We start from the raw sequence: 24,450 nt of genomic DNA on the forward strand, positions 1-24,450 counted from the left end.
TGGGCTGTCCTGTCCGTACGTGCTGTCAACCCGTTACCTGGGTTTTCAGCAGGTTGTTTTCTGAGAGTTGCCACTTTCTGCACTCCCAGGTGAGTGCCCAGGCACAGCCCCAAGGGCCACATGCTCAGCACCCCGGGGCAGCAGCCAGCTCTGCAAGCAAACCCTCCATTTAAGCACATCAAATATTTCATTTATTCCTGCTCAGACTCACAGTAAAGGAATGTTTTTTGTGTGAACCCACACAGTTTCTGAGCAGACAGCCCTTTAGCATGGCTTGTTCCACACAGCCAGGCCTGTTGCATAGAAGAACATGTTACAGACAGGGGCACCAGGAAGGGTCTGGCACGTCCCAGGCCGGCCCAAATCCAGGCTCAGTTCTGGGTTTCATGGAGTTATGCAGCACTTCAAGACTTACTGTTTTGAGTTGTGAACACATCCACGCACTAACATCCTTCACTTTGCAACAGAATTGCTAAAATAAATGCAGTATGATGAGGCTGAGCTAATAAATTTTTATTTTTCTGGACAAATATGGTTATTGCTCCAGTAAAAATTCGCAGAAGATCTGATAAGAGCTTGTGTCACTTAGGAAACAATAGACAGCAGAGACACTTTTCCTAAATATAAATACTTCAGCATTCTATAAGTTAATAACGGTCTCTTACAAAGCAGATTAGATTGAGAATATGGACTAGCCACTTAGGAGCTGCTCCAAGGTAGCAAGAATTTCAAGTTCAGCTTGTTGCTGAGACTTATAGAAAGATTGCAAAGGTCTTTGGGTCTTTCAAGAGCACCTCCCCCTAAAAGGTTTTGATGGCACTTCGGTTTGGTCCCACAGCTTTCTTTTCATATTTCTTCTCATTTATGTTTTTGGCAGCCATGGCAAATGGCTCTTCTGGCCTTTATTATCAGTTCCTGGGACGCAGTAAGCCTGAGAGCAGAATTAAGATCAAACTTGCCTTCCCCGGGACAACACGGGCAGCGCACAGGTACCTACAGCTGGCAGACACTCCAAACCCCCACCTGCTAAAATCAGGAACAAACTTCCCCTGTCCACCCCTACCCCACCACGTTACCTGTCCAGCCCTGGGAAGCTCCTTGTGACTACACATGGCTATCAAATGCAATTTCTTCAGTTATCTTCACTTTGGTGCCACTCTGCGTGGCATTTGGCAGACAAATATTGGTACATTGCAATTTTCACCTAAGTCATTTTTGAGAAACTGTCACTGGATTAGAGCAGAGGGTGCCCTTGGCCAGGTGTTTTGGGCCCTGGGGGGGGGCACACCTGGCCCTGCTGGAGGATGTGGGGGCAGCCGAGCAGCTCTGCTACTTCTTGTCGTTTCTGCTGACGAAGGTGAGGAGGTCCATTGCCGTGACCACACCAAACACCATCTGCTTCGTGAAGGAGCTGCCATTTCCATCGACTGTAAGCACAGAAAATGCCAGTTGAGTGGGAAAAATCCCCCCAAAATATAACCCTTCACTCCTCTACTCTCTACCCCCACCCCCTGTCAGCTGTGCAGAGGCTGCTGTTCAGCATCTGCCTCTGCTCCACCCCCACAGAAATGATGCAGCCTCAGTCAGGTTACTAAGATTGCACCAACAAGGTTTTAACTGCAAATTATGCACCCTTTCCCAGAGAGGAAACTTAATTTCCCAGTTGCTTTACCCAATCTCTGTTCCAGTCCTGTTTCTGCCACCACAGAACTTTTCAGGCCAAACTAGTGAGACTCTCTAAGAACGGCAGTGAGAGGCCCTTTCCTACTCTGTTCTCATACCGTCCTGCACCACCACTAATAAAGCAACACTTCCACAATTGCTTTAACTGTCTGATAAATGTTTTCTTAAATAAAAGTAAAACTGGCCACCAGAGTCCAAACACAAGATAAAATGCAAGCTCCGAAGGTGTGGGAAGAAAGTAATAAATAAGGGGGTAACTGTGACGGCATTAAAACAGCAGCTCTGGAAAAGAAAGCGGGTGTTGTTTGAAATCCAGAGCAAGAGGCACTGCATCCAGCTGGCTGATGTTTCTTTGTGGGTGCCATTTAATTTGCTGATGCCATTTAACTCATATCAAAATGCGATGCAAAATTGTTTTATGACAGCATAGCTGAGGAAGGGAATTCTGCCTCGCGTTGATTTTTTTTGTGAGAGAGTTAGAAACGTGCATCAAAGGAAGTTTTGAACGACAGGCTTTTGTTTGCAACCTTTTGATGGCTTGACTTGCCAGCTTTAGAGCTGATTTTGGGTCAACAGGTCCTGGAGATACAAGTAGAGGGGTTGGATGTTTGGGCTTGGTGGGTCCCAAGTTCAGCAGGCAGCCCCTTGCTGGCAGTACTGGACACTGCTCACAGTAGGGATGCTCTGCGTGCTCAGTGTGCAATCTCATCAAATCAACATAATTACACCCTTCAGCTGTAAATTGCCAGACCTAAACACGGGTCTTCCGACGGCTTTTTCACGTTGCTCACTCTTTTCAACAAGGCAACTCCCTCCAGATAAGGTCAAATTTGTACTTGTAGAAGTTTTATGGCACTGGAAGGGTGTGTTAGGTCGGGTTTGCAGAGCAGCACCTTTTTTGGTCAGAGGAGGAACAAGGTGTGATTCCTGCTGCCATCAATGTGTCAGCAGCCCTCACGCTGCTGTGGTCCTGCTGCAGGTGACCCTACTGAGTCGGTTTGCTGCACCAGGGAGGGGCTGGCTGCACACTGGATTGAGAATAAACCAAACCTGCTCGTATGGGTGCTTTGTTGGACTGAATTGCTCCTGAAGTGGCTGGGAATTCCTGTACCCAGCCATGGCCCAGGTGAGTCTCATACACAGGTGCCCCAGGCTACAAACATCGATGCCCGTGACCCACCTGCCTGTGCCACAGGGATTGCTCCTGGTCTGACCCAGTTGTTCTCACCTTTCTCAGCTCACATGCCTGAATTCCACCTCAGCTTCGCCTGATGTGGCCAAATGCTCCTTTTGACCTTGCCCTTGGGGTATGGAAGTCGATGGAGATCCCTAAATCCCTCCTTGCTTCCTGTGCTGCCCGCAACCAGCAAGGCAGTGATTTGAATTCAATCTCAAGAGACAAGTGCTGTGCAGCACAGGCACTGCACCCCTCCAGTCACCTACAGTCCCCCTTGGCTGTCAGAGGGGACCTAATGAAACCCCACAATAATCCCAAATTCCTTGGGAACACCTTTTCCATGGGAAACCGTGGGAGGGGGTGAAGGGATGGAGTTGATGGATGCTTCAGTGTGGCCCCTGCATGGGGGCACAACTCAGCTCCCATGGCCAGGATCTGGGAAGTATTCCTGGAGGACACATCCAGTAGTGTGCTGGTCCTGTGGTTAAGGCTTCCCACCTCTCCCCTCATCCCTGTGGTGTCAGGAAAAGACATGGGGGAATAGTTGGCAATTCCAGGGATTTGCAGAGCCTTGAGGCAGAAATCCTTCCTGCAAAGGCTCAGGGGCTGCAGAGCTGGAGCAGCTGCAGTGATACCTTCCACTCTCAGTCTGAGAACTTCCCTTCCCCTCTCAAACATTTCTACAAAGCCCCCAGAGTTCTTCTGCAGATACCTACACTGCATTTGCTCATGTACAACGATAGCAAAATGGTCATTCTCCAGGATGCAGGAAAGCTTCCCAAGGCTGTCCTCCAAGCCAATCTAAATAGGACACAAAGAGGCATTTAACATTTCACTTCACATTTACAGGACAGTGGTGCAGAGCCTGACTCCTGTCTCTGGTTGTAGCTGGGAGTGGGCAGGGTGGTACCCAGCTGGGCCAGGATCTGTGTCCCTCACCCACCCACACTGTTTTGGGGAGACCCCTCTGTCTTTTCATTCACCTCCCAGCTCCTCTCAGACCCCAGGGTGGTGGTGTTGCCCCTCTCCCCATCCCTGGACAGAGGTTGACACCAGCCTTAGAGGTACCTTTGAGAACTGGTCGTAGATGACCTTCGTAACAGGGTCTGAGAACTCTGCGTTTCCAGCCTGCACTGAGGTGAGGGTGTTGCTGAGGGTCACCATTCCCAAAATGAGTCTGTAAGGGAACAGGGAGGTTTCCAAAAGGTCAGACCTGAGGTAGGACACGCATTTTATGTAGGGGCTGCACTGCTTCACTTGAAGTCAGTGACCAAATTGCTGCTGCCATCAGCAGGAGGCACCAGGTTCCTCCTCATCTGAACAGGACAAGAAGTTCCTTGTCCTCACCAAGCTGATGGTTTAACAGCAGTCAAAGTCTGCTGTTGCAGTCCAGGACTTAGCAGCTGGGAGAGGGAAAACTCATGGGCTCTCCAAATGCTTATTTGTGTGGGTTTCCAACCGACCCTCACCACTCCTCTGCCCTCCCCTTGCCTGTGCGCTGACCCAGCCTCTGCTGAGTCTGGTGGGCTCTGGATTTGGCTTTGGCTTTAACTGGCTCATTTACTGGAGTTTCACTAATGAATCGCCACAATGAGGCAGATGACATTTTAAAAGTGTGCCTCACAGAGTCCAGCACAAGAGCCCCAACTCTGAATCAGTAAATGGGACTTTCTGTTCGTCTTCATCACGACTGATTCTCCGACGTGAATAGCCTTCCCTTGTAGTGAGTAAAAATAGTTACCCTGACTCAGCAACAACAGGAGCTTGGTCATATCCCTTCTCCTGGAGGATCTCGATTGCCTTTTGACAGCTGACTTCTGGGAGGAGAATGAGAGGGGCCGAGAGATTCAGTTTCTGCACCTTGATGTTCCACCACCTGTTGAAAGACAAATGGCAGCGCTGAGCTGTTGCTCTCTGGTGCACAGCTGTGGCCCTGAACAGAGGGGCAGGGCCACTGGAGATGAGCCCAGCCTCGCAGGGCTGTTCTGCCTGCCTGCAAAGCCAGCCCCACTCCTGTCCCCAAAGCAGCAATGTTACAAGTCCCTCACGGCCAGGTCTTGTTGAAGCCAAGCTTTCCCCGTGCCTAGTGCTCAAACAACTCCAGAGGCAGGGCTGAGGCCAGCAGCTGGCACGGTGCTGAGCTATCCTGAATCCAAGGAAGCTGCTGAGGGCTTCACTTCAAGCTCACAAATGGGTGACCTACCAGTTTCACCTCTTTAGTCTGTGTGCCCAGTCCTCAAAATGCAGCATTTGCTGCTCCTCCAGGAGAGGGTCTGGCAGAGATGCTCGTGTGATTTATGAAGAACAAGCTACACTTGTTTGCGGGGGACCACAAGCACCTCCCAGCTCAGTCCTTGCTCCTTGCAGAAAAGGCAGGGCAACACTAGAGGCTGGAAGGGCCAAGAGCAATTCTAACCAGACACCAGAGTCCCTAGAAATGGATTAAGTTTTTAGGAAATATTTTGCCATAACCTTTGGTTACAGTAACCCGAAGGAGCGGGTGACATCAATGGTGCCCGCTGTCCTTGAGGTGAATAGGTGCTTTCCAAACAGCTGGCATTTGCCCAGCCACACATCAGCTGGCACCAGCAGTTTCTCTGTGAGTCCCTGCCTTGAGGGGATTCTTTACCCATGGTGTCCAAGAGACAGATGAGTTGGTCGTGTTTTCCGGCCAGCAGTTCTGGGGAGTTAAAATTTGCTGTCCCCTGCCTGAGAAGACTTTCAGATCTGTCTTAGAGGGGGCTTGCTACGACAGGGACCCATCTCCCCACCAGCCAAATGGGATCAGTTCAAATGGTCCTTTGAACATAAACCATGGAGCAGAGGGAGGTTTTGTGTGGAGCTAAATGTCTACCACAGCCACTCTGCTCAGCAGGGGTTTTGGTGTCCTGGGCAATGATTGTCATATGGGAGTGGATCAGCTACTTTGGGGCAAAAAGGGCTCCTTTACAGACTTTGAATGGAGAACTGGGATATCCAACCACTCCAAAGAGAGGAGCTGACATTACGGCCTCCCCGGAGGGATCTGGACTTCACTGTTTTTTTGTAAATACTAAAAGAGAACACTTCCCTTTGAAGATAATAACTTCCAGACTCGGAAAGCTGATTCCCTCAGCACAGTTTATCCTGGTGGAAGTTGTCTTACCAAGGCTTGTGCTCCTGGACTTCATTTAGGAACCCGTTTTTTATCATCCACTTATCATTCAAGAATTTGGACCTAGAAATCACCAACAAAGAGAGGGTCTGTGAGCCTCCCAGAAGAAGTCGTGCTTTGTTTCATGCACTAGACCACAGCACTGCCCCCGGGGCTCCCATGGTTTTTGCAGCTGGCTGTTCTCAGCCCCTTTTAAGGTCAACGGGAGCTGCGGGTGCTCAGTGACTCCTAGAAGCATGCCAGCTATTTGCCTTCCTAACTTTAGGCATGCAAGTTCAAAAACTGCAGCTTGGCTGACTCCTGCTCTGAGCAATGAGTCAGTAGCAAGAAGAAATACACCCCAAGTATCCCAACACCCAACCCAACGTGGTGCTTGCCACGGTGGTGTGCAATTTATCCCTATTCTTTATTTAGTTTTTTGCCTGTGATCTGCCCGAGGGAGACGCCCAGCTCTGGGCTCACTCTGTGTGCCACGATATCAGAGTTATTGGGGTGGTTCCCCAACAACCCCCAGCACCTGGGCCCAGCTCATTGCACTGAAGGTCCCCATGGGGCAGAAGGCCGTGGGAGCTCCCACTCTGATGCTGGAAAGCAAGGGAGGAAGCAGGAAACTTACATGTAGTTCCTGACGGAGTCGGGCAGGATGACAACGCAGCGCTGACCTTCCTTCAAATCCTTGGCGGCTCTCACGGCGGCGGACATGGCACTGCCAGAGCTGCCTCCTGGGTGAGAGCCAAGGAGAGGGAGACAAGTGTCAGGGCTGCACAGGGTATAGGGCCACAGTCCCAGAGTGGGGGGCACAGGCTGCCCCAGACAGTGGTGCAGAGGCACCCAGGTAAAGGCGGCACTTTGTGGGACACTGGGATGGGAGGAATCGATCCCAAAGCCCTGTAAGGCTTAAGGGTAATGTTAGGGACCTGAGTTAGGGATGGAGAGTTGTGTTCATAGGGGTAATGGGCTTTTGAGGCAGCGTAAGAGTCACCTTTTGAACTTCATGAGCCACTTCTTGTGGTGGCTCTGTGGGCAGACCAAGGCCTGAAATGTTCAATACAGGGACATTCATAACATGCTGCCCACGCCACACCCTTCTTTTGGGTGAAGAGGAGACCATGCCAATCCTGGAGCTTCTGGCTGTCATACTTGGCATCCAAAGGCTGGCTTCAAATGCATTGTAAAGACCGAAAAAACCATAAACATTACACTCATGCCTGGAATACCAGGCCAGCGTGATGGGAAGACTTAAAACACTCCTTGTGTCTGTGTGCACGCATGTGGTTTGCTGCACGTAGGGAGAGCAGGTCCCTGCTTTACAGAGGCAATTCTTCCACCAGCAGTTTGAGTACTGGAAGTCAAACACATTCCACTATCTGAGTGCCAATAACACACTGCACTCGAGGCAGCACGTATTTTACAGCAGGTTAATTATCACCGGGTCACATTTTTCAAACAAATGAGGAACGGCCCTGAAAAATGCAGTTCAGGGAACATGAAGCTGTTCACAAATTATAGTTGAGTCCAGCAAGTGGTTTCTGTTGAAACACAGTGACTCTGTGCCTGCTAGGTTAAATCAACATTAAAGTGTTTCATTACACGCGGCCTGATCTTTTCCAAAACCCCCTGGATATGAGTGCTCAGGGCTTTTATCAGCTGTAACTACAAGCCTACGTAGTGTCTGGTGCTGGATGCAAACCTACAGCTACCTGCTCAGTGGCAGGGAAGGGTGAAAACATGCTGATGGCATGTAGTGGCTCTGAGGGCACAGGCAGGGTTTGTCTGAGGGCACCTGCTCGTTTTGGAAGGCCAGTGGGATCACTTACAGCTTGCTGGCAAGGGGGAGAAATACTCAGTAAGAACATCTCACACCTTCTTTACTTTCAGGCTTTCCTGGTCCAAACCTGGCACCTCTGGTGTGGCAGTGACACAGAGAACAGCCTCGCAGAGTTGTTAGTGCAGCGGTAGCTTTAGCCCACCTGTCCTGCCCCGAGCCCCATTAATCCTCCCTTCAGCCTGTGTAACTCTACTCTGCACAGAGTGGGGCCTGAAGATCCAGTTACACTGCAGAAGTGCTCCAGCAAGAGGAGAGTTACTGCTTCTATAATTATTGTGGCCGATGACTCAGATCCCAGACCACGGGCTCACGGACGCACCTCTGAGATCTGCAGTGACCCACACACCAGCTCGGGATTCAGCCACCCAGCCCTGCTTACCCAGCACACACAAAAGGCAGAGAGCACCCACCCTGAAGCGTTTTGGTCCCAAAAGGATGAGGTTCAGAAAGTTTGTCAGGAGAAGCAACTGGTGCCACTGGTGCTTACCACACAGTAACCCCTCCTCTCTGATCAGCCTGCGAGACATGAGGAACGACTCTCTGTCATTGCTTTTATACCACTGATCAACGACCTGAAAGGAAAGCAAGAAGGCTGAGTCTTGGCAGTGCTGTTTCAGGCTGTCCTGACCCTCTGAGACATGCTGATGCCTACAACATCAGCTTTGAGCTGCCCTCCACACTTGTTGGAAGCAAATGCATTTGTCAGGGCGTTCCTGGTCTGGAGGCATGTCCTTTATTGCTGGCACCCACACTGACCTTTTCAGCCAGCACCCTTTTTTTTGAAGAGTTGGGGATGTCTGACAGGTCCAGAGTCAGGATGTGGAAGAGGAAGTGATGTCATGATGTCCCAGGCCAGACTACACTAATGGTTGAGAATTTGCCAGGCAAAATCAGACCCAGCTACAAGAAGAGGTTTGGGTCATTACAGGTGTCAGCTCTACATCCATGTGCCAGCAGCAGAGACATAGTTAACACACACCTGAAAGCAGAAAGAATCTGAGGCTGTGAGGGACCTTTCCAAGAATGAGGCCAGGAGGAACACAGGTAACCTGTGTTAGGAATTTAAAGCTCTCTGGTGGGTGGCAGGTGATACACTGAGAGAAAACTTGACAAGTAGAGGTATGAGGCTACCTCTGAACTTGAGGGTAGGCTGGATGCAAACCCAAAAATCAGGCAGAGGCCTCTCATCACACGGTTACTTACTGATCTGTCAAGGACAGTAGGGATGAAGTCGTGCCCAATGCCCTCCACCTCGATGGTTGAGGTGTTTGTCCTGTTCATCTCACTGGGCAGAGCGACGATGGAGCCGTCAGGATCTACGCCAACGATCTTTGAGGGGAGGAAGTTTTGTTAAACCACCAGGGGAGCTCAGAAACAGTCAAACACAAACTCAAGGGAAAAATCACCCACACCCACACCATTGTCAGCAAAGGTTTCCTTCCTATAATATTCATTAATATCCCTAACCACTGGCAGTGTGGAGAGCTTCCAGGATGAAAGGGTGCTGTTTCCCACTGGCTTTTTAAATAGATCCTAGGTAGTCTTCAGCTGTTGCAGAAGTGACTGGTGGCTTAAAATGTTATCACTCTCAAGGTGTTTGTCATCACCCCTTTGGCAGAGCCTCCCACTTCTGAAGCTCACCCCTTAGGAGAGTGCAAGTGCTCCTTAATCTGCTCCAGGGTAAAGCCAGCCAGAGAGCTCAGATGTGCTGAAACCCGTGGCTACAGCCATCCTTTCTGGATCTAGTTGTGCTGGCTGGTGGTGACACCTCCCTGGTTGCTCACAGCTTTGTGTCTGGGCTGAGGTTGCCTCCCTCAGCACACGGCTGAAGGAGGGGTGGTGACACTGCTCCACAAGCAGCTGCAAGCAGCCAGGGAGGCAACCTCCTGCCCTGGTCCTCCAGTGGTGGGTCCACAGCTTTGTGGTGAGTCAGGGGTGGCTCACATCCTGGCCACACCAGAGAGGCAGCATCTGTCAAGCCTCCCATCTGCCTCGAAGCACAAGCCTGCAGAATGAGCATCGTTACTGATGTCAACCATAAACATGGAGGGATTTGCAAGGGCAGAGGAGAAGCCCTTGCACAGTCTGTGCCCCTCACAGAGTTGCCAGAACAGAAACTTCCAGCAGGCAGGTTAACCAGGAGCAGTGATGCCATCAGCTGGGCCTGCAGTGGGCACCCAACAGCGTCCTGCACAGGGCAGGGCACCAGGCAGGGGGGGATTTTAGGGGGGCTGTGGGAAGTTCGGTTTCTAAGGCACTTGGATGGGTCTAGGCCAACCTAAGCATCACCAAATTGCTTCTAACAAAGGCCAAGATTGCTGTGAAAAAGCAAATAGGTGGAGACATGAACTGCTGGCTCAGGTGAGCTGCAGGGTTAGTTTGGATCAGAAGCACAGGCAGGAAATGGCATGCAGCAACAGAGCAATGGGGAATGGCTTCGAGCTGAAAGAGGGTAGGTTTAGACTGGATATTAGGAAGAAATTCTTTACTGTGAGGGTGGTGAGGCCCTGGCACAGAGAAGTCTTCTAGAAGAAGCTAGTGGATGTCCCATCCCTGGAAGTGTCCAAGGCCAGGCTGGATGGGGCTCTGAGCAACCTGGGATAGTGGAAGGTGACCCTGCCCATGGCAGGGGAGTGGAATGGGATGATGGGATGATCTTTAAGGTCTCTTCTCAACCAAACCATTCTCTGATCCCGTGAAAGCCGTGGCAGCCCTGCCTCCTGGCTTACCTTGCACTCGGGGCACTTCTCCTTCAGCTTCCTGCCGATGCCAGTGATGGTGCCTCCTGTGCCAGACCCAACCACCACCATGTGGACCTTGCCTGCAGGTTAGGGAAGAGAGAGGCTTGCAGGGACGCAGCATGGCCTGCAGGACAGTCTCCCCTTTACTCAGGGCCCTGTGCAGAGTCCATGTCCCTTGGCCACTAGAACCTCATGTGAGGAAAAGCCAGGCAGAGGCCCTGCTGGTGGCCAAAGCCTGGTCCTGTGGAGAAGCTCAGATGAGCTTACAGGATCAGCTGATCCTGCCTCAGCACAGAGGGCTGAAGGTGACCTCCAGATCTCCCACTCCAGCTCTCCATGATTTCTGCATCTTTGGCATCTCCTGACCCGAGGGAACAGCATGAAGGTGAGTCAGGGGAGGTTTAGGTTGGATATCAGGAAAAGGTTCTTCCCCCAGAGGGTGGTTGGGCACTGAACAGGCTCCTCAGGGCAGTGGTCACAGCACCAAACCTGACAGAGCTCAGGAGGAGCTCAGACAACACTCTCAGGCACATGGTGTGACTCCTGGAGTGTCCTGTGCAGGGCCAGGAGTTGGACCTTGATGATCCCTGTGGGTCCCCCTTCCAACTCAGGATATTTTGTGATTCTGTGGCTTAAGGGGGAGGGAATATCACAGCACTTCCACCCCTTCCAAACCCCACCACGTGGGAGCAAAGCACACGCGTGAACAGCAGCACGTGTCACTAACAGGCACAACTTTTCAGCCTGTTTTGGCATCCAGAGTGGAGAGATGGCTGAGCTCTGCCCTGGCACGCAGCTGGATCACACATAGCCCCACTGGCATCGGTGAAATTATACAGATAGGTAGGAGCAGAACCAGAGTCAGGCCCTCAAAACCTGATGCTGCAACTGCATAGGGAAAAGGGAACCTATAAACCACGTCTGGCAGCCACAGCAGCAAATCCTTATGCTGTAGTGGAGGGAAGGCTGAAGCTCTCTTGTTCCTGTTGCTGCCTGACTGCTTTACAGCTGTGATAACTGCTCTCCAGTTAAACCCTCGAGTCCTGTTTACATTTTACAGTGTTCCCAGAACCGGCAATAAATGTCACAGACGTGGGCTGGGATGGTTCTTTGTCCTCCCCCACTGTCACCTCAGATACCACTGGTTTGTGAAGTCTTGCTCTATTCTGATTTGCAAACGAGTGTGTGCTGGATCAGATGCAGCCTTGCCATGCTCTGATGGGTTTATATTCCCCAGTAAGGCCTCTTGGGACACCCTGTGTTCCCAGACGACAGGTCGCAGAGGTGTTGTGGCCACCAAGAGATGTGCTCTTTCTCCTTTAGGTGCAGCCTGATTCCCTTAAACCTCTGGTCTCCTCCCTCAGGCTTTTGCAATGGGAGGCCATAGCTGGGAAGCCCTGCAGGCTGAGGTGTATCTGCAGTGGATTAGAAGTTGCTACACCCTGCGTGTCAGTATTACTAAGATAACGCTGCCTTCACCCACAGAGGCCCTTTGGGCTGTTTCTGGACATTCAGGTCAATAAATGATGTAAAATAAGCCTCTCAGAGAGGGCTACAGCCCTCTGCACACCCTCAGCACGTAGAAACAACAGCCCAGACTGTACCTTCACACTGCTCCAGGATCTCCTCGGCCGTGGTGTCGTAATGAGCCAGGGGGTTGCTCGGATTTCTGTACTGTTTGTTTCAACAGAGAACAGCAGGAGTTACCGTGTGAAGAACAGGTCAAATACCAAACTAGCAATAGCTCCTGACGAGCTGTACCCAGACCAGGCAACTGCCTCCTTCTCTCCCTGGCAAGGGGTGGACTGGGACCCAGACAGACCAGATACAGCTATTCCTCCTGGTTGGCACTTTGGGACAACCAAGGGAACTTGGGATTTTAGCACACTGGAACATCAAACCTGCCTACAAACACTCATTCTGTGGCACTTGGTGCCCATTAGGTGTGTGGTTGGTACCAGCCTCTACAGGGGGATTTGCCACAAGTGATACCATAGACCAGTCTTCTTCTAAAACACATATTCAGCCTTTGAGCTCCTTTCTTTTTCTTAAAAGAAAGGAGATTCCCTGACTTTCCTGCAGTCCAGGAGCTCCCTGCTCTCTAAAGGGATGCCTTCCCTCAGCAGGGTCAGACCAAAGGGAGAAATGCCCTCCTGTTCAAGACAAAAACCACTGGTGTGAGTCATTGGGGTTTGCCCTTTACAGAATGAGGTTTATTTTTGAGGTAGAACAGAGTTTGCTAACCCAGCATAAAAAGTGATTTTTTTTTTTTTCCAGGTCAAAGTTAAACCTGAAGCAACTTCAGGAGTCTCCGAATTGTGCAAGAAAACCCAGCCTCACCCACATCCAGGCTTTGGCAGAGGTGTTACAGGTTTGGAAGTGTCCCTTGTTTTGTTTCTGTCACCCTGTGCTTTGCAGAGGGGAGATTACATTTCAAACACTATAAAACACTGATGAAATCTGCCTCCAGCGCCACTTTGAACGAAGCTCCCAAGCACAGGCACACTTGGAACACACCCTATAAAATGTGTTTGGAAAGAGACTCGGTGGAGGGACGGCCTTTACCTGGTCCAGGATGTGAGAGTTTGGGATTTCACTTTTCAGCTTCCAGGCAACACGGATGTTCGACTCCGGGGCGTCAAAGCGGGTGCACGGGGTCCTCACAATCTCCACACCCAGGGCCTTCAGAATATCGACCTTTGGGAGGGAGAGGAGTAGATGTCATGCAGCTGATCCCATGTGGGGATGGTAATCCAAACCTGGGGGCTCACGGCGGTGACAGATGCCAGAGGAGCTTTGCATGGGGGCACATTTATCATTTGGAGATACAATGTCCAATTCTGGACTGTACTGTCTCTGACACGCTCCTGGCACCCCAGGGCCTCCTGCCTGAAGCTGGCACATGGATTCCAGCCTGGCCTTGTGCCCTGTCCTACTTGGAGGGCAGACTGGGGACAGGGCAGAGGGAGGTAACACTGTGCTGCTCTGTGGTGCCTGGGGAAAAGGGCAGAGGGAACCAGGGAGGGAACAGTGTCTCCTGTGTGCTGGGTAGGGTCTGAGCTCCTGCATGCAAAGGGGAGCTCTTAAAGCTCTCTTTGCCCCAAGTCCCTTCTCTTCTCTCACCAAGTAGGGGGAAGGAGCAAATACAAATCGGCCCAAGGGTATAATCCTCTGGGAGATGAGGCTGTCAGGGGAAGAAAGGGTCAAAAAAGAAGGGTGGAGGAGTGTTGGGGCACCTAGAGATGAAGCCCATGGCAGCTGGAGGTGGCATCTGCTCCAGACTGAGCTTAAGTAAGATTTAGGTTGAAATGAGGGCAGAGCTTTGGAGAAGGGCTCATTTTTGAGCCAGGTCAGGGGCCAGGTCTGGCTTCACTGGCACAGGTTCAGCTGAGCAGTTTGCGAGGCTGTTGGCTCACCAAGGCAGGATTCCTGCCACCTCCAGGATGGCAGTTTTACCTGATCATCAGCTCTCAGGCAAGTGACATGGCTTGCACCACCTCAAGAAAGCAGCTCAGGCAACCGTAAGTGTCTCCAGGTTAAAGAAAAGCATAAATACACAGAGAGACCAAGTGACCTTTCAGACGCATGAGGGGAAGTGAGCAGGACTGGCAGGTGAGCCCAGGCATCTGCCTGCCTCTCCTCCACTCCAATCAGCCCTTGCCCTCCCAGACCCCAGATATTGCTCCATTTCTCTGCAGCCACGCACTGTGTTTGGCTAACATGTCACCCCAGCTGCACTGCTGACACCAGACAGTCAGCCAGGCCATCACAGGGTGCTTTTTTCCATCAAGAGATGACCCTCTGAACACCTATAAAGCTCTGTCAGTGTGTGCACCAGGCTCGTTACCCCTTAAAGGAGAGGTCACTCCGGCTCTAGAATGGGAAAGGCAGAGAGGGACAGGGAAGGAGATGTTCCCTGGCTCGGGGTGGTACCATACAGAGCTCTGACCTTCTCCACGCTCATTTTCTCTGGCAGGACGATGATGCAGCGGTAACCTTTCACTGCAGCTACCAGTGCCAGCCCGATTCCTGGGTGGTGGGGAGCAAAGGGAATTGGTTAACAAGAGCGTTTGGAAAAGCCAACAGGCCAACATGCGGTTGCTTCCTCTCTCCCTCAGTGAATAGAACCTAGAAATGTTCACCAGTGAACTGCAGGTGAGGGCATCCTCCACCTCTTGGGATGTGCTGGGAACACCAGAGAGTGTAGGAGGATGTGCTAATAGATGAGTTGAGCTGCAGTGTCCCTCTCGCTCTCAGGAGTCTATCAGTGTGGCACAGAGCCAATGGCAAGGCTGGGGAGCGCTTTCCTCCCCTCACCGAGTCCCAGACCTCTTCCTTTCTTTTTAGAAAAACAGGAGAGAGGTGATTTTGCTTCAGGAGTGCCTTCCCCTCCCCCTCAAACACTCTCAGTTGTAGGAGGGGGGGTTTAGACACACACATAAAGCCGCACACGTCACCCCGTGGCCAGCAGGCGAAGGGCACCTCTGCTCCGGTTTCACCGGGGCTGATGGACGGAGCCAGCTGCTCCCCAGCCAGAGCAGGAAGGTGAGGCTGCAGCAGTGTGTCCCTGTGAGGGGCTGGAGGGAGCCTGCTGCCACTCCAGCTGCCCCAGGCAGGTGGGGACCCAGCACGATCCACCTGTGGAACAGCTCAGGGGGAACACAGGTTCCCTCACCCCATCTCTGGGGCAATGGCTCCACCAAGGAGCAAAATTCCTAGAGATGAGACCCATTCTGCATGGCTAGAGAGGAGGAGGCGGGGAGTGCAGCGAGGGACATGGCCCCAGCTACATCTAGAGCACCTCGACAGCCTCTGCTGGGCCTTTTTGTGGGGAAGCACGCTGTGCACATGCGTGTCCTTGTCATGGGGCAGGGAGCAGCAAAGGGACATTGAAATTTGCACCAATGATCCTGTGGAGGCTGCAGAAAAGCAGGGTAGTCTCCTTTGTTGTGCCCCCTCATCTTGCACGCCATCGTAATATGGTGGGGTGACAGGTGACAGCGACAAGGAAAAAAAATCAGGTGATTTCTCTTCCGGTCCATCAAGGAGACCCGCTCTGGGAACCTCTGAGTCCTCAAAAGCTTCCCAACCTGAAAACTCCTGGGGTTGCCCCCGTTCCTGAGGGTGTCTGCCTTGCCACAAGGGCAAACCTTCTGAGCTCACCTTTACAGGTGTGGGACCCTTGCAGGCCCTTGGGAATTTCATCAGAGGCACCTCTACACCCTGGGATGCTCATATCCACCAGGAGGGGAGCTGAGAGGAGGAGCCAGAGCTGCTTGGCCCAAACTGACCTGGTGACTGGAAGAGCAAGAGCTCCTCAAACCCCTGTCCCTCCCACAGCCCCTCAAAAACCAGCCCCTGCCCAGCACCCCCAGGCAGAGGGGGCATCCCTGCCCTTCCCACCTGTGTTTCCTGAAGTGGGCTCGATCAGCGTGTCTCCTGGTTTTATAATCCCCGCTCTCTCCGCGTCTTCCACCATCCTGAGGCTGATGCGATCCTTCACGCTGCCCCCCGCGTTGAAGTACTCGCATTTTGCCACTGGAAGCGAAAGGGGAGGCTCCATCAGTTCTTTAACAGGTACCTAAAAATGTCCCTTCTGCAGGGATGATCTGCAGTCCTGGATGAGGTGCCGTAAGGAAAATCGAGCAGCAGAAGGAACACTTTGAAGTGTCAGCCAAAGTTATCGTTCCTTCACTGAGCTGCTGGAAAATCAGCTTGCCCAGGCACTTTCAAACTGCAAGGCACACCTCAGTCCTACTTGGGCCCTCCACACTGCTAATAACTTGGGGCAGGACTTTTCTTACCAAGGCTCTGATGAGCATTGACATCTGAACTGGGGGCTACTGAGCTCTGTTTTATGGACAACAGGGAAAAATGGGTTATTCCAGGGTGTCATTCCCTTCCTCCAGGCAGAGACAGCTACTTCAGGCTGGGAGATCAACCCAATGCCCGAGCAGCCCAAATGGGAAAAGAAATTTGCGCTCTTCGTTACATTTTAGAAAGCAAAGTGCCACAACTTCAGCTGCACAGAGATCCCTGGAGGAGCAGGAAATACAAGGCAATCCCTGCAACTGCTTCTTGAGGCAGCTGTGCTGCAAGAATTCCTATATTTTCCCGGGAAGAGGGCCCGTGCTGACGTGTTGCTCGGAGAGGAACATGTAGCCTCTCTGCCTGTCCTGCTCTCCTTCCTCTCCTATGCCAGGGGAGGGAGACAACATCCCAGAAAACAGCATCTGCCCAGCTTTTCCCACACCAAATCCTCCCATGCCCCTAAGGCTCTTGCCCCAGCAAGACATGCTCCAAGGGACAGGCTGCTTCAGAGGTGGGCCAGACACTTCCCACCTGCCCTCCCACCTCCACCACCTCTGCTCCACTGTCTCCCACCAGCCCCTCAGGTCTCATTTTGGGGAGGGAGAGGCAGTGCATTGTAGTGGTTGTAGGGTTACTGGCCCAAAGATCCCAGATCCTGAGAAGGACACTCTATGTGTCTGTGTGCCTGGTGGAGGGTGGTTGCCCTACTATGCCATTTCATTAAGGATGAGCACTCCTCAAGTCCCTCCTCTTTACCCAGCCATGTGACACTCATGAAGCTTTCTGCCTCTGAAAATCTGTCTTTCTGCCCCATTTGGATCAAATTAATGATCAGGGTTAGAAGTTACAGGAAAGGCACTGAAAAGTCCATATGGACGGATCTGGGTGCTGCAGCATCCCTGCCTGATGCCACGTTGTCATCCACCCACCCCCAAATTTAGCCCAGCTCTACTCTGAGCTTATGCTGCTGTCATCTGAGAGGAGAGATGCCTCACTACCATTAGCCCCCTTCTCGCTGGTGTTTGAAATCATCTTGTTTGGTTCAAAAAATGACTGTAGCACCCAAAAATAAGCAGGAGCATCCAACACGTGCCACAGCTGTCCCTCGCCAGCTGTGCCTGCTCTCACAGAGCCTCTCCTGAAGGCCCCCCCTCCAACACCGCCCCTCACCCTCACCTCATGGCACGGAAAAACCTGGTGGAAAGGGGACACTCACAGAGCTCACACTCGAGCCCATAGGACTTCCCAATCTTGTTGATTCGGACCATTGGGGTGCAGCCAACTTTCTTGAGGATATTGGGCAAGATCTTTTTTTCTTCTGTCCTGAAAAAAAAAAAAGTCATATCAAAGCTATTTTTTATGCAGCATGAACCGAGATAAAATTTAAGTGAGGTTCCAACAACTGTGTGAATGCCACGGAGAGACGCCTCAACTCCAAGAGAAAATGTCCCCATCGACAATTAACGGCCCCAGGGGTTAGTTGTAGTTTTCCATCATGAGTTAACAGTTCTTTTGCATAAAAAATAAGGTAATTAATTTTCAGGGCTGTTCTGAAATGTCTTGTTCTGCAGGGCCCTTGGCCTCTATAATGAGTGAGAAGAGGCTGACAAGCCTCAGGACTTTATGCTGTGGGTGAGAAAGGCAGGAGGCCATGCACAGCACAAGGCTCTTCCTCTTTCCTCTGTCCTACCCTGCACCACCTCTGCTTTTTTGTATTTCCAGCTGTCTCTGGGCCAACTCTTTCTTGCCTCCCAAACTTGCAAGGATGGCTCCAAGCCACCAGAAAAGCTCAAGCCACAGAGGACTCTGGAGGCTTTTTTGCAAATGATTAAACTGAGCTCTGTGATCAGTGAAATCCAGCTGGCTGGTTTTGTTAGTCACTGTCAGACTCTGGCAGAAGCCAAGAACCACATCACAGCAACTGCAACCAGAGTGAAAAAAGACCTGTTTGCCCACGACACTGCACATCTTCCCAGGCAGCCACGGAACTCACATTCTTGAGCTCGTTCAGAGTTGGAGGGAGAGGATTGATGAGGGCTGTGTTAGTTTTAGCCACAAGCACATTGCCCCTGGCTGCAAACCAGCACGTCTCTCTCCCTTTGGGGTGACAACCCCCCCACACACACACTTCACTGCTCAGCTCTGCTTTGTGCTGCTCTCGCCCACAATCATCCTCTGAACCTTGACCTGGACTTATCCCTGTCTGCTATCACGGCCAGGCAGATGTCTGGCTGCTGACAGAGAGTCCATATGGTGCAGGATGACATGCTGGGTTGCCTAAAGACACACACACCTCCCTCCAGGTTTTGCAAGCGTGATATAAACACTTCTTGCCTTGCAGGAGTGCAGGGGTAGTGGTTTAGTGAGGGTCTTTACTACCAAAAGGACCCAGTCTCTTTGCATCTCGAGCCCAGAAATGATGGGATATTACACGTGTGCTGTTACCCCTCCCTCTGTGCGAAGTGTTTGCAGAGACATCACGGCCTCTGTGTGAGGCAATAACAATAAATGAGCTTTCCCCAAGGCTGCAGCCATTGCACATCTGCTCTGAAAGCCAACAAAATGCTCAGGGATTTCAGTGAGCCATGGCATGAGACTCCAGTTCTTTCAGGTGACAATTAACTAGAGCCTGGCTCTCTTGAGAGTTTGCATTGTTATGTTACACATCTAGATTGCAGGAGGTCAGCTTGAGAGAAGAAAGTAAGGCCATTTATTTGCCTTCAGCTACAAGCTGTGGTAAATGGGATGCTGCCATGCCCTCTGAACCCCAGAAAGGCATGATCACAGAATCATAGAATGGCCTGGGTAGGAAGGGACCTTAAAGAGCAACAAGTTCCACCTCCCCTGCCATGGTCAGGGACACCTTCCACTATCCCAGTTTGCTCAGAGTCCCATCCTTGAACACTTCTAGGGACGGGACATCCACAGCTTCTCTGGGCAACCTGTTCCAATACCTCAATACCTTCACAGCAAAAAAATTTTTTCCTAATATCTAATCTAAATGTACTCTCTTTCAGTTTGAAGCCATTTCCCCTTGTTCTGTCATTCCAGCCCCTTGGAAATAGTTCCTTTCTTGTTGGCTCCTTCAGGTACTGGAAGGCTGTAAGTGGGTCACCCCAAAAGCCTTTTCTTTTCCAGGCTGAACAATCCCAATTCTCTCAGCCTTTCCTCACAGCAGAGCTGCTCCAGCCCTCTGATCACCCCGGTGCCTCCTCTGTGACTCACTCCAACAGGTCCCTGCCCTTCCTGTGGGGAGGACCCCAGAGGTGCTGGTGGAGCTCCAGGCTCTGCAGTGATGGAGTCTGGTGAGGGGATGGGAAAGGGAAAGGAAATCTGTGCTGCCCTGCGTGCCAGGGTGAGCCTTGCCAGGGCAGTGAGGGTGGGAGTCAGGAACTGGGCTGCTCTTTCGCTCTGCCACTCATTACCATCCCCTTAACAGAGCAGCCTTACCCTCAGGCAAATTTTCTGCAGTTCCTATCTAATTCCTTTCCTAATCACTACCATATTTTACTACAAAAATAGCAGCTGATGGTCAGCTTCCTTGTGGGAGCTCAGTGTGTGTAGCCTGAAGGCAGAAAGTCTATGGGGACACAGAGATCTGTGACAAACGCCCTTGGATGTGGTTGGCACAGTCCAGTCCTGCAGATGCTGGTTTCAGTTCAGGATTACAGTGGGCAAGGATGGTTTTTATCTAAGATTCCTGCTTTTACTCATGGCTTGTTATTCCCTAAGGTATCCAGTGGAAAACCAGTCCTGGCAAAGCAAGGGATGCTTGCTGAGGTCAGAGTTAGCTCAAGGGATAGCAGAGCTAATTCTGTATCATTGAAAAAAATTAAATGATTAATATCCTGAATTAACATCTTGTCCCTCTGCTTCTACACCCCAAACTCAATCAGATTTCACATGGGACTCTCAGGAAGTCCAGAGATTTTTGCTCCACTGGCTGCCATCTGCGAGCAGGGAAACCAAACCACCCCCTCTGCCCGGTGCTGTAAAAGAAAAGGTGTAACGTGTCATAGTGTATTTTCTTCACTGCTGCACAGTGGGCTGTGTTTCAGTTCCTGCCTCAGTGATGCTGTGTGGGCCCCCTCAGCCAGATCCCACCCCCAGAGAGGTGCCTGATGCTCGGGGCTGGAGCTGTCCCGGAGGCAGCCCATCTCCTGGGGGTGGGATGGGCCCTGGCACCACCTTGCTGCCCCGGGGCACCCTGATGCTAAATTGCTAAAATCCAAGAATGTTTTCCTGCTCAGCATGATAATTTAGGGGGAGAGGGGGAGGGGGAAAAAAAATTCAGTTTGACTAAAAAGAGCTGATTCTGCCCTCGAGCACCAGCTGCGGGGATTGCACTGAGCAAGTGCCTGGATGCAGTTTGCTGGATCAGCTTGGAGGCTCTGGATTCCACTCCTCCTTGCTTCATGGGCCAGCCCAGAGGCAGTTCTGGACTTTGCACATGCCAATGGCTGCGCTGTGGCCTTGTCCTGCCTGGCATGTGGTCAGGCATGACCATGCAGATCAGCGCTGCACCTCACCTGAGCTCCAGTTCCTCACTCGCTGGAGCTGAACTCCTGGTTTACATCCTAGCACTGCAGGGGCAGACATGTTTGCAGTTCCCCTGACATTTATGGGACAGCCTTATCTTTAACAGCTTGTCTGTGTCTCATTTGCCAGGTCATTAAAGCACCTCTTGTCGAGTCTAGTCTGGGCCCTTTGGCAAGCTCACCTCACCCTGGGAGGGAACTCGCTGCTGTGAGGGCAAGAACAGCTCAGAGCAAGCACTTCGCTTTGCACTGAGCCCTTGGGTTGCTTACACAGAGTGGGCAACCTCTGTGTGTGGCCATTTTATACTTATTTAAGCTCCCAGGCCCAGGTAATCCATTTTTTGTGAGGTCTCCCAGACATCAGTAAAGATACTGCTGTTACTTTGAAATCTTCTCACACTCAGCTTTGGTTTGTTTGAATGGACAAAGACACTAAAACTGCAGCCCTTGGGCTGATGACTGCGGGGCTGTTCCTGACAGGGCTGGGTGCCACAGTTTTGGGGTATGTGCTGCCTTGTGCTGCATCTGGAAGAGTCATTCCTGCATGTCCTCGAGTGCCTAGCAGCTGGGAGCGCCTGTACTTCTGCTGTGGGACACCAGACCTCACCGAGTCCTCTTTGCAGAAGCGTGCAAGTCCCTGGTTGCAGTCTGTCTGTGAAATATGTTCCTCTCAGTTCTTCTGAGGTGCCCCAAACAAGCAGATGCTTTCAAAGGTGTGCTGCAAAACACACTGAGAGCCAGCCACACCTTTCTGCAAAACTAAGGAGAGCCAGAAAGAGCTTCTTGAAGGGGAGATACTGAGTCAGTTTTGCCTTCTGGAAAACAAACCATCGTTAGGGTAACAACTGACTTCTGGTTGTGACCACCCTGGTGCAACAGTAGTAGTGCTTCAACCTCAGAAAAAGACACTGAGCTGCGCTCTGAAATAACCAGCATGGAAGGATTTACTTACAGGGGCACACAGGAGTGTGGAGACTTGCTGGCAGGCGTAGTGGGAGTCCACGTGCACTTACTGGGCAAGTTGGGAAGGATCCACGTGCTGTCGGCTTTGCTTTCCTGACCTCCCGCGCGGCCGCCGTTCACGAGCGGGCACGCCTTGGTCAGCTCCTGAGGGGTGGAAATAAGAGGTCACCTGGCAGGGAAATAACTGCTGGAGGCAAAAAAAAAGGCACTTGGGTGTGAAGGCAGGGCGGCCTGCATGGTGGGGAGGCATCCTGCTGGCATTTCACAACCGTGGTTGTGCTGGTGAAAGGAGGTTGAAAGGAGATGGGCAGAAGAAAGGAGGTTGTAGTGAGGTGGGTGTCGGTCTCTTCTCCCAGGTGACAAGTGGCACGACGAGAGGAAATAGCCTCACGTTGAGCCAGGGGAAGGTTTAGATTATATATTAGGGGGGGAAAAAAAAAAAAATCATGGAAAAGGTTGTAAATCATTTGAACAAACTGCGCAGGGAAGTGGTGGAGTCACCACCCTTGGAAGTGTTCAAAAAACTCGCGGATATGGCACTTAATGGCATGGTCTGATGGTGAACATGGTGGTGCTGGGTTGATGGTGGGATCTGGTGACCTTAAAGGTCTGTCCAACCTTAGCAATTCTATGATTCCAAGGTAAAATTGAGATTTCAGGGTGGTTTACTAGAGCGTGTACATCATAAACCATCATCTGTGCACCCTCTCCGGTAAATCTTCCCCTGCTCAAAATCATCCCCTCCACTAGAAAGGAGGGGATGCTCCCTCCTTAATTATTTGGTCAAGAGCAGTATTTTTCACCCTATCAGTGAAGAAACTGCAAGTAAGTCTGCCCAGCAATAATTTGAGAGTGTTTCTATTGTGGTGATGGGCCTCAGAGGGCCAGAGGACACCTTTGAGAGCAAGTTCCAGAGTAAAACAGCCTAAAGAGAGGAGTATTCATCAGTCTGGAAATGAGACACATAGCTGGTGGTGGGAGCAGGCTGTAAATCATGGGGGAGCTGGAGAAGGTGCATCAAATAACGGCAAATAAAGGCAAAATGGAATTACTGGGAACAACTATAGAGGCAAAGAAGGTGAAAATGGAAGAGAAAAAGAGTTAAGTTTGAAAAGGTTGAGTTCATTAGTGGCTTTTGGACTCACAAGCCCTAATGGCACATCTGTGGTGATTCGTTTTGTAATTAGAGCAAGTATAATGCTTTCATTAACTTTGCTGTAGTAGAAATGGTCAAAGGCATGGTGCTGGACCTTCTTTCTACTTTTAACTTGAGATTAAGAGCAAGGACTTCATTTTGAAATCTCGTAGAACCCAACCAGTGACTCATAGAAGAAATTATCTCATTTCTAAACACAGGGGACTGCCTGCAGTGGGGCCAGACCTGCTGCCAGGTGGAGGGGAAGTGGGAAATCCCCAGGCAGGGAACTCAGGCTGGCGACAGAAGGATGCTGGAGCCAAAGTGCACAGCACAGAGAGCAGAGGCAAACAGGTTTGTGGAGCATCATCTTCATCTCAGGCCATAAAGCCACTGCCCTGCCCCTCCTGGGCTGCCTGACTGACTCACAGGTAGCCCAGGCAAGCAGCCAGCAGGATGTTGTGGCTGGGTCCTGATTATCTAATTAATTTGTGGCTTGACACATGAGCCTAAGGGCAGCCTTAATTACCATTTCTGCCATCCTCCTCCCGCTCACTCGCTCCTTCCACCCTCTTGCTCGGAGTTCCTTCGAAGCGCCGTGGCCGGACCCCCTGAGGTCTGTGCTGTGCTCTCCTGGTGGATTCCACACCAGGACAGGAGGATGGTGCTGTGGTTTGCTCCCTGAGTGCTGGGCTGTCCCTGGAACACAGAAACACAGCCACACCGTTATTCCAGCAACGCCAGAGGGATGAAACAGCCCGTGGTGTGTGGCTGAGCTGCCTTCTTGTCCACTCCAGTCCACCCCCCACGCCAGGCCCTGAGCCACCTTTCCTTCTCCAAAGACACAACCCCAGGCTTATAAACCACCCAGAAACCATGAGGGTGCAGGGCATCACACCCCAATGGCTTGGATCCTGCAGCTGACAAAAGCTTTCCCGGCAAACTTTGCTTCCCAGTGCTCATCCCCACCACTGACAAACCTGCTGCTTCTCGGGAAGGATTAAAGGGGGAAAAAAAAAAAAAAGGTACATTTCCTTGCAAGCCAAGATTTCTGTTGGCCTTGAGTGTATCTCCTGAAGCAAATCCCTGTTTACCTAATGAATTAGCTGGGAAGGAGCAAAAGTCACTTGTGGGTAAAGAAGAGATAAGCCACAGTGTCAGCACACCTCCACAGCTGAGGTCACCAGACACCAGCCAAAATGCTGGCAAACTGGATTTTATGAGTGTATTTTTTCTTTCTTTCTTTTACTGGTGATGCCCATCCCTACCATTTTATGGTGGGGTGGAAAGAGATGAGGCAGAGGGTTGAAATTATTAGGGCTGCAAGCCCACACCACACAGTCCTCCTCTCCCCTCCAGCCCTGTCTGTGTGGAACGTGCTCCCTGTGCCCATCTTTCCCCATGGAGCAGCTCAGAGAGC

At 51.4% G+C, this 24,450-nt stretch overlaps 1 protein-coding gene across 1 annotated transcript; it reads right to left on the reverse strand.

Annotated features, from left to right (window-relative positions):
- Nucleotides 1-982: 982 nt before the first annotated feature.
- Nucleotides 983-23,571, reverse strand: LOC114065023 (cystathionine beta-synthase-like). The gene is made up of 16 exons (XM_027902668.1): nt 23,560-23,571; nt 21,885-22,039; nt 17,611-17,717; nt 15,987-16,121; nt 14,533-14,612; nt 13,149-13,280; nt 12,188-12,257; nt 10,572-10,663; nt 9,046-9,171; nt 8,330-8,414; nt 6,631-6,736; nt 6,006-6,077; nt 4,602-4,736; nt 3,929-4,037; nt 3,577-3,661; nt 983-1,427 (listed from the first exon to the last, which is right to left on the reverse strand). The coding sequence occupies exons 1-16, from the start codon at nt 23,569-23,571 to the stop codon at nt 1,330-1,332; spliced, it is 1,599 nt and encodes a 532-aa protein (XP_027758469.1). The 3' UTR covers nt 983-1,329.
- Nucleotides 23,572-24,450: the final 879 nt, after the last annotated feature.

The sequence above is a fragment of the Empidonax traillii genome, unplaced genomic scaffold (genome assembly GCF_003031625.1).
Source record: "Empidonax traillii isolate 1590-97213 ecotype Southwest subspecies unplaced genomic scaffold, ASM303162v1 scaffold1:size7828297, whole genome shotgun sequence".
NCBI classification, from domain to species: domain Eukaryota; kingdom Metazoa; phylum Chordata; class Aves; order Passeriformes; family Tyrannidae; genus Empidonax; species Empidonax traillii.